This window comes from Eimeria acervulina, genomic scaffold, assembly GCF_000499425.1.
Source record: "Eimeria acervulina Houghton genomic scaffold, Eah_scaff139, whole genome shotgun sequence".
Taxonomy (NCBI): Eukaryota; Apicomplexa; class Conoidasida; order Eucoccidiorida; family Eimeriidae; genus Eimeria; species Eimeria acervulina.
In genome coordinates, this window is record NW_013550257.1 from 41,415 (window position 1) to 51,587 (window position 10,173).

Consider the following 10,173-nt stretch of genomic DNA (forward strand, 5'->3'; position numbering starts at 1 on the left):
AGCGAACAGCAAGGGTCCTTGTGTACCACAGCCTGTCCCCTCGCGGGCCAGGGAATCTCAACTCACATCGTAGTGCGCGCCGGGCTTCCATATTCCGGATGCGCTCTGGAAAAATTGGTACTTTTAGATGCCAGTAGAAACTGTAGCCCTTCGGATGCATTTGGGAGACTAAAATACAACTCCAGAGAAGCAAGGAATTCCTCCATTGCCGCCGGTGGTGGATGCAATCTTTACGAATTGGGTTCGCTATTTACGGACACTTTTCGATGAATGGAATAGCGGTACTAGTCTGGCCTAAAAGCGATAAGGCTTTCAACCGTTGATTGCCTCCCCACCAGCGGGCAGATCCTAGTAAGCATTCATGGTACAAGAGAAAAGCGCGGTTAACGGTCTTCAAAAAAAATGTCAAGGTAATTTCTTAAAGTACCTTCATAACTAGTCACTGCGATGCACCAAACCGCACTGCAGTGGATGGGGCTCACTTATCACACCTGTCCCGATTAACCATGCCAAGTGTTGCGTCATTCTACGAAAAAGTAACTGGCCTCTCTTCCAGACTTCCGTCGGGAGAACCCCCCCGACATTCTTCGTACAGCTGCTTCACTGCCTGGGACTGTTGAAGGGAGGCCGCCTGATACAAGGTGCAATGCACATCGTTGCAACTAACGCTACAAGGCAGCTTGACAACACGAGCAGCTAAATCCCCTCTTGCGGTTTACACTAAGACTGGAGAAAATTGTTGTACTCCTGTTTGCAGTCAGGCTGCCTACTAAGACCAAGCAATAGCTCATGTACTAACTTTGTGCAGACCATGCTGCAGCGCCTACAAGTGCAAACTAGACTGGTGCTCTATCCTTACAATAATCTAAGTTTCTAATTTCCCAGCATTAAAATAGTTGGCATTCGTCCGCAAGAACAAGCAGAAACGCACCGAAGCAGTGTTTGACTGCCTCGTTCCTCGGCAAGCCTCCTCGTCCCGCTCGTGGGAAAGGTTCGAGCGTAGCGTAGAAACACTGAACTACCTGACATCTGATAGAACGCGCTCAGGATAGTTACATACAGTGAAAAATGCTAGAGCGTACAACCCGAGGCTGGAAAAGAGATGCACAGTATGCCTTCAACGCGCGACTTCGCGCCCGCATCCCAGGGGGCGCGCAGGAGACCACATCACAGGTGGAAGTAGCGGGAGAAAGCAGCGAGGCATTGGCCTGTCGTGAGCAGATGCTGATGAGCCTAACCAGAGCGCATGCCACTACCAAGTTACCTACGGGGTGTAAATAATTTTGTGCTTCGCGGGCAGTACCGGCAACGTTGGCAGTGCTTATTCTATTAGACCCAAAAATTTCTGTGTGTGGTAGTGATGTTGTGCACGACGTCGACGGACTCCTAAGCCCCGAATGGAGGAGCGGCATTGGTCAGCAGAATAGGCAATCGCTGTCGAACAAAAACTAATTACATTCACCGCGAAGTAAAACCCTGAAATTTTCTTGCCCGATCAATGCCTAATCGTGCTTCTCAAACATATGTTCATATCAAGCACTTAAGCAGTTCGGCCCTGTTTTGCGCATATTCAAGCCTTTGGCATGACGCCTACAGCACAGCACTGATGACGGTCATTTCACTATGCCATCCTTACAATTTACAATTATAAAGGCAGTAATGCCTTTCTGGGAGACAGGGAAAGGCACTAGTCCCCACTCCGTATCGTACATTTTGGTGCCGCCCTTTTAATTCCTTCCCACCAACGGGCTGCCTGCAGTGGATGCGCTTCCCTCTCGGTGGGTCCGTGGCTCGAAACTCTCGAGATCATAGGGAAGTGTGCAACGGCATATGAGATGCGCACCACAGCCCTCAACTGCAGCCCAGCCCTAGGTGTCACCCCCCACCGTTAACAGTCGTTCATGATTCCATGCTCGCCTCTGAGCTCTAGCCCAAGTACTGCGTTGGAAATCATACACGTGCCCTGTACAATATCTTCTCAAGATACTACAGTATTGGGCATTCTATTGCCTCCTCCTGTTCCTGTTCCCACCACGTACAATGCCACTGGGCGGGTGGGGCTGGACTGCCCCAACGGATACCCCCTAAGTAACTATTTCCAGTTCCTATCCCCTTGCAGCCATTTCTACTACACCAATCTACTACCTTTACGTATTCAATTATTGCGCCTACGGTTACGAACGCCTTCGACTGCAGACCAACTTCCTAAAACCATACTTTCTACTCAGTTCTTTTGAAACAAATCGAAGACTAAGATGCGTTCGTTCCTGTTCGTCCTTTGCTGCAATGCTTCAACGCTTCCCGCTTAAGACCTGTTGCCAAGCTGGTGGCACGTAGATAAATAATTATTACAAACACCTTCAGGTGTATCGTTGACTTGCTTCTCGTCGCCAGCAGTACGACTTGACTGCGGTGTTCGCACCCCGGACTCCCTCCTGCTGCGGCGCCACACCGCTCACGCTGACGCAATCAAAGGGGTTGTGTTCCCAACACAATCAACAGCCCGGAAAATGTTGTTTAGCCCAGCTCAACAGATGCAGCAGCTAATTTCCAATTAGGAGACAAAATAATCTCTTGCACGTGCCGTACTCCGCCTCCTGTTGCTACTGCTGCTGCTCTTCTGCCACAGGAAGCGGTGGTAGCCACACACGCAAAATTCAAGGCCCCCTTAGCAGCTGCGGGGCATCCTGTATTCCCAAACAGCTTTTGTTGTAACTGCTGCGGACGGCCCCACCTGTTGGTGCCGCTGCTGCTGCAGTTAGCGTTGCAGCGGTGTAGATATTTGGCACGAGAAAAAGCCTTGCAAGGGTCGTATTGCCCTCGAGCTCCCCTGTTGCTGCTCTATGCTGCTGGGGAAGAAAGGCCCTGCAGTTTCCACTCAGCTGACGCAGCAGCACCTGCTGCATCAGCTGGAGCGGCAGCTGCTGGTGTACCAGCTGCTGCAGCTGCAGCTGATGCGCAATGCAACGAAAAGCGCTAGTTCTGGTCTTCTGCCAACTAAGGCCATTGGAGGGGGGGGGGCGGTCGGACGGTTCAGCGCCTTTTGCTTTCACTGTTCCACCTGGTGTTGCTTCAAGAGCTCCCTGATAAACCATGCTGCAGCTGCTGCACCCCCTTAAGCATTCTGTTAAGCTCTTGTTGCTGACGCAAGAACTCCTGCTTCCTCTCCTGCATCTCCTGTGCGTGTTGCCGCATCTGCTGCTGCTGCTCGAGCTGCTGCTGCTGCTGCTGCATCACGGCCGCTTCCGGTAGCCAAGACACAGGCCCGCCTACACTTCCCCAATCTGCGTGGCAGTTGAGCAGCAGGAGCACAGCAGCAGCAACATAAGGCCAAATATGAACCACCAGATATGGACACTACTCATGGAAAGCCAAAACCCCGCACCCAAACCCACTAGATCCCCATCCCTATGCCCAGAAGAAACGAAGAAACAGAACGAATGTGCCGAACAGTATGGAAACAAGCACATACATCCCCGATCGATGAATCTCCCTATAGGCATAGACAGAGATGTGCGCATCTACACATATAAGTGTAGACACATACACGCAAGACACACCCAGGCGGACCCACGCAACGCGGGAAACGGCCCTCTGCATCCTGCATGCCAGGGGCACACGGCTGGTCGCTTGGTTTGATGCGTCTGTTGGGCCTTATGTTTTCGCCCAATGCACAACGCTCCACTCACAACTTCCACCTCTACACACCCGCCATTTCAGTGCGAACGTGAAATCCAGCATTTCAACTAGCCAGTTGAGGCACCAGCTGACTACCTAACAAGCTACCCAGATGTGTGAATGAGTGACTAGTCGGAAAGCTCTCCATGAAGCCACCTGTGCGTGGCCAGCCAACTCGCCTCACCTCCTGCAGGCGCAGTAACAGCATGGGCTTCTGTCTCCGCCGGGTTTGCAGAGACCCGCGCGCCACTCCCTTGGTGGAGGCCGTCAGGCCGCTTGTCGGCAGAGGAGCCGCAGGCGCTCCCACTTGTAGAAGGAAGCTGCTGCTGCTGCTGCTGCTGAGGTTGCTGTTGTTGGGAAGCGTCTCCCGCAGCACCTACCGCTGGAGTTTGGAATCCGCGAACCATCCACTCCACTCCGCCAGTCTCCGGACGTAAACTACCAGCGCTGCTGCTGCTGCTGTTGCTGCTGTTGCTGCCAATGGGTGGAAAGGCTGGAACGCCCCGACCATCCCAACAGTCTCTGCTTGCTCGAAAGTACTGAGGATCATTTGCTCCTTGGTAGCCCATCAACATCCTCGCAGCAGAGGCAGCAGCAGCCGCTGCTGCTGCTCCCGGTGCTGTAGTTGCACCTGTTCTGCCACTGCTGCTGCTTGCCGCTGTCACTGCCGTGCTACTGCAGCCTGTATTGTTCCCCCCGCTGAACAATCAAAAGACAAACAAAGTACACGATCCTGCAACCCTCCAGGCGTTTCCCCAACACAGTCAAAGCCGCTCGTATGCAGCAACAGCAGCAGAGCAGAAGCAGCTTACACAACGCCAAGGATGCCAACAGTAGACTGTGTCGTCTTGCTCCTTTCTCCCTCAACATGACGCCCCAGTCCTTCGATAAGCAACTGCTGCTGCTGCATATGTTGCAACTGCTGCTGCTGCTGTAGATGCTGCAGCTGCTGCTGTTGTTGCAACTGCTGTTGCAGCAACTGTTGCCGTTGCAGCGTGTAGAGCTCACTGCTCGGGTCAACTGGGCTTCCACCGGCGGGTAGAACCACTGGAGCAGAGCCATAGAGATGCTGCTGTTCCTGCTGCAACTGCTGGAGCTGCTGCTGCTGTTGCAACTGCTGTTGGTGCTGCTGTAGCGCGTAGGGCGACGACACCCCAATCACGGGAGGCGAAGGGCCATATCCCGGGGCCGAGCTGTACATACACCCCGCACCAGCAGTTCCTGGAGGGGCGGACCCATGAGCGTCTTCAGGGCGACGGGTACTGCACCAAAAACAAAAGCGTAGGCAGCAGCAGCAGCGCACGCACACTATACCCCAGCTTTAGCGCAAAGCGCGGCGACTAAACTGAAGGGGACCACTGCACTAAACATGCAGGCAGCCACAGGTGCTGCCGCCGTTGCTAGTGGTTACTCCTGCGGAGGTTACCCACCACAAGGCATTGGGTCCCACTGCAAGATCGGCCGGTGAGTGCCCAGGAGACAGAGAAAGGAGGGGCGCATCCAGGTTTGGCCTGGAGACGTGCATGTTGTTGCGCTGCAGCAACCAGGACAGCAAACCCTAAAGCCTTCCCCATAATACCCATATTCCTCCTTAACTGAAGGCGCTCTACTCAGGAGCTCGTTCTGCATACAGCAGCGGCTGTAGTAACAGTAGCACCAGCAGCAGCTTCGCCCCCACCCTTGCCCCGTGTGGTGTGAATAAAGCGTGTACTGACCATCTCGCAGTAGGCCAGCTCGTCTTCCGGGGAACGCATTCGCAGCCACGGGTGGTCAAGCATCTGTTTTGCCCCTTGGCGCTTCAGCGGGTCGGGCGCCAACATGGGTACCAAAAAGTCAGACAGCGCCACAGCCTCCGCCTCTCCCATGTGGTATCTGCGCGAACGCCAAAAGCAAAAAGTAGGAATGAAACAGTACGCAACCGCGGGAGCCGCCCAAAGGCTACCAAGGCGCAACGACCGCACTACCTAATACTCCTGAAACACTACATCTGAGCACAGGCTACCCTGTGTAACCTGCATATGGTGAACCTGTTTACACACCCTACCAGCTGTCACCGACGATTCATGCCCGCCTCCTCAGCAACTCTAAATCTGATCCCCTTGAACCCCATATCCAAAACTCACTTTTCTCTAAGGACCGCCACAAGCGGCCAAAACCGCAGGTCGTCGATTCGTCGCAACTCCGTCGAGCGTTCCCGGAAGAAGCGCTGAAACACCAAACCCATCCAGTCGCATCTTGAAAGCATAAGCAAACTGAGTCCGAAGGCCTTAAGCCTACGCCGTGCCGACCCATGTAAATCCTCTGACGCAACACCCTAAATCTTCCGAGGCTACACCCTAAACGAACGACGTTCCACTGATAACGTCACATCCCAGAAGCTCAGCAACACACCCTATATTCTAACAACCACAAAAAGACAAAAGAACCTACAGCCGCGCAACTGCACGCCAAATCTATCATGTGCGATGTGCAGGGCCTTGGCGGCTGCGCTTACATGCGAGTGACGGCCGCGGGAGACAAAATTCAAAGTCATAGGCCCCACAAGTTCGATGATCTGCGTGCACAAAGACATCCCCCAGTCATCCCAGCGCACAACATATTTTGAATGGCCCAAACACTGAAGTGCATGCAAACGTGCTCTCATCCCCAAACACAACGAAGACGCACCAGAGCGAGATGGTCCTCATCTCTGTCGAAGTCGCCGGTGCTTTTCGGGTCAAAAAGATAATCCCCCGTCACCAACTCGAACACCATGCAGGCGAAACTCCACACGTCCGCCGTGCAGTCATATCCTGCGCGAATTATCACCTAATGCCAAAAAAAAACACCACAGCAGCCACAACAACCAGAGCAGCTCGTAATCAGTGCAAGAGGAAGCGCAAGCGCAGCGGATACCCGGCCGCGTCTAAGGGCTGAAGACTGAACAGACTGGACCTTCCCCGGCAGTGGCAACTCAGGTGGAGCAGCGAAATACAAAGGCGCAACGGAAGCGGACCTCTGGCGAGCGGTACTGGCGAGTCTGAATATCATCGGTGAAGTGTTCCTGGGCCCAGCACGCGTTCCCCAAGTCGCACAACTTGTACACCGCATTTGGATGCTCAAATGCAAATGAACTGGGGGGCAAAGGCCTGTGGCCGCAGCACGCGCAAACAACCACAGACAGGATAAGGTGGTCTCTCCATTAACGCGGGTGCACAACACGCAACGCTATGCATTGCCACGGACAGACAGGCACGGACAAGAGCGACAGAACACCGTGCGAAAAAGCAACAGGAGAGGCAGCAACTGCATGATATTGTGCTGACTTGATGCAAATAGGTCCTTCCGAAGTCTGAACAACGGTCATGTCCTTCTCAGCCTGCTCTTCGTTTTCGAGTTTGATATAAGGGCCATACAGCAGATGGCCATGGGCATCTCGTTTGTCACTGGTTCGCGCCACCTCCTTCATTCGTTGGTTGTAGAGCCTATCTGCTGCCGGATGCAGCAGCAACTCGTCGTGCAGCAGCGGTAGGCGGCTCCGCGTTCCCTCCACCTCCTCTCCCCCCTCTCGCAGGGCCTCCTCTTCAGGCCTCTCCTTAGGCAGCCAGTACAGAATCCTACCGCCTGTTTTAGGGCAGCAATACGCCGACTGCGGCTGATACTGCGAGTATCCCACGTAATTATACACGTGTCTGCACAGCGCCCACACGCAACAGACTTCCGACAGCATCAACAATGAGCACTTAAACATCCGCTACCTCCTGCAGCCGTTCGACACACCCCACGGACCCTCATAGTGCTGTAAGCACTCTTCAAGCCAAAGCCCTCGGGTTTAGGGCTGTAACGCAACTCTAGGGTTTAGACCGTAGGCCTTAGCTTTCAAGAGATCGGGTTTCTGCCGGCTCACTTCTGAAGAGAGCCCTGCAGCGCGTGGATCTCGTCCGTGTAAGACGTCAGCAGTGAAGGGTCCGACCGGCTCGGCCTCAGCAAATGCTTTACGTACGGGACACGTACTGTTCCTGTTCCTCCCTCCTGCTGCTGTGCCGCGCTGCTGCTGCTGGCTGCTTCGGTTGCAGCAACTGCCGCGCCTGAAGCTGCGCCTGCTGCACTCGCAGAAGCAGTTTCCACTGCCCCTGCTGCTTCCCGCTGCTGCTTCTCCCCCTCTTCTTCCTCCTCCTCCCCCTCCCCTTCCTCTTCGGACTGGGCAGCTTCCTCTTCACCCACAGCAGCAGCTGCTGCAGCAGCAGCTGCTGCCTTCTTTTTGAGGCGCTGCTGCTTTCGTTTTTCTGACACACACGGCAGCAGCAGCGCAGCAAAAGCAAACAGTCAGCACGACTAACGTGCAATGCACAGGGGAGGTATCCGGAGCAGCAAGAATACGCAAAACCTCGTCAAACAGCACGACGCTTACTCTTCTTTCTGAGTCTCTTTCGCATCTCTGCAGTGAGACCCTCCATCTCTTGCTGCTCCTGCTGCTGGCCCGAAGACACGGGAGCCACCAGAGGGTTGGGGGGCGGCAGCGGATAGGCCGACACGCAGACGTTTTCGGGCTTGAGATCCGTGTGGATAATACCGCAAACGTCGTGCAGATAGTGCAGTCCGTGCAGAATGTCGTGTGCTATGCGCCGCACCAGAGGGAGCGGCAAACCCCGGAAGTTGTAGCGTTTTATCAGAGACAACAAATTCGGACCTAACGCGTAGAAGCCACACACGGTATACACTCTCTACCCTAAGCCCTTACGCACACGCCTCTCGTCTCGTGCCTTCAGCCCTACACCATCCTGCCAGAAGCCACACACCCGCTTGGGAGTCACCGTTCTTTTCAGTTCAGTTTGGTCACATTGGGGACGGTCGCCTCCCTCACCTAGCATTTCAAAGACAAGACACATATGCTCGCCGTTGGGTCCCGTGTGCTGGAACTGCTCCTTAAACAACACCACTGGAGGAAGCGGCAATTTCCGCGGAGGCTCATACGGCATACCCGCTGCCTCGTGGCGCTCACGGATCGCGCTCTGCAGAAGCACCAGCACAGCCATAACGCTAACGAACTTGAAGAGGAAGATTACACTCCCGTTGTTGCGGTAGCAGCGGCTCGCCACGATAAAAAAACCCAAACCCTAAACACAAGACGCTCACCGAGAAAGACTTGGCTGCTTCTCTCCAACAGGGGTGGCGCATGCCGTCCTTGACTTTGGTCAGCAGTTGCACCTCGTCTGCCGCCGCCTCCGTATAGTGCCGGGCACTCTTTTGGAACTTCAGCGCCACAAACTCGAGGGGAACAGCCCTGCAGTAGCAACAGACCCAAAAAAGCACAGCCTCCCAACCCTACACACCAAGCACCGCGCTTCAGTTCAGCAGCAGCAACGGCTGGTCGGGGATGCCATGACCCTAAGCCCATAAAAGGAAACCACACTAGCGCCCACTTCAGCCCCTCCTATTGTGTGCCACAGCATGCCGTCATCTGCTGCCCTTGCTTTTTGAGGGGTGGGATCAGGCAGGGTTCAGGGTATCAAGCAACTCTCACTTGAGGTCCGTAGCGAGCCAGACTGTCGAGAAGTGGCCCCAGCCGAGTTTCGCCTCAATGCGGTACCTGTTCGCGTAAATCTCCCCCACAGATACGGGGTGATAGCCGCCGCTTCTGTACTCCCGATGGTCCTCATCGTCGCTCTCTGTGAAGTACACGTCGCTGTCAGCAGAAGGATCCCCCCCTTCAGGAGCCCCCTCCTCACAGTCGCGTGGACCCCCTTCGGCACCAACGGCACCAGACCTGCTGCTTCCTCCGTGGCGGCTACCACGCGCATGAACCCCAGAAGACCCGGCGCCCGAGCTGCTACGGCTACTGCGGCTGCTGCAGCTGCTGCTGCGGCTGCTCGTCTGCTGCAGCGAGGAATACGGTGAAGCCAGCTGGCCTTCTGCTCCCTCACCAGGCTCCCGAGCTTCATACGCCGGCGAGGCCCATAAGGCCCCTGGCGGCGACTCGCTGAACCCTCTCTTGTCTGCAGCACTTCCACTACGCCTCGGTGGCATCACGGCACTTGAAGCAGAATCTACACTCGCGGTGTCGGTCCACCCACTGCTGCTGCTGTGCTCCCGTGAACCTGCTCCCGCGGCAGCCGCCCCCGCAGCAGCAACAGGAACACCATCTGCCGCTGCAGCAGCCGCTGCAGCTGCTGGCTGTACCATTCCCCGAAGGCTGCTGCCAGTGCTACTCCACTGCTACACAAGAAGCCGTTGCTGTGTTCTGCTTAACTCTCTGGCGCACATAGCTCGCTCCACCCACTGCTGGGGAAGAGTGAAATGCCCAGATGAGCTGACACAAAGGCCACTCAGTCTTCAGCTCTGCCGCAACTGGCAAATACCAGAGAGCAGCTGCTGCCACACTGCTCCGGCCCCGGTTCCCGCGGGAAAAAACGCTGCTGATACTTCACCTCGGCAGCTGCAGAAGAGGCCAGCGGTTCAAACGCCGCTGCAGCCAATGCTGTGGGAGTCCTGTTATCGCCGTATAAAGTAATAGAC

General features: G+C 55.3%; 1 protein-coding gene across 1 annotated transcript; it reads right to left on the minus strand.

Moving 5' to 3' along the window:
- Window positions 1-3,072: 3,072 nt before the first annotated feature.
- EAH_00020320 (CMCG kinase (incomplete catalytic triad), putative) lies at window positions 3,073-9,840 on the minus strand (the record flags this gene model as incomplete). Its single annotated transcript, XM_013397191.1, has 15 exons — window positions 3,073-3,284; window positions 3,863-4,377; window positions 4,491-4,940; window positions 5,109-5,212; window positions 5,394-5,550; window positions 5,802-5,979; window positions 6,112-6,232; window positions 6,346-6,486; window positions 6,674-6,806; window positions 6,984-7,349; window positions 7,565-7,943; window positions 8,069-8,347; window positions 8,522-8,669; window positions 8,794-8,941; window positions 9,182-9,840. The coding sequence occupies 15 exons, from the start codon at window positions 9,838-9,840 to the stop codon at window positions 3,073-3,075; spliced, it is 3,990 nt and encodes a 1,329-aa protein (XP_013252645.1).
- Between the last annotated feature and the right edge of the window lie 333 nt (window positions 9,841-10,173).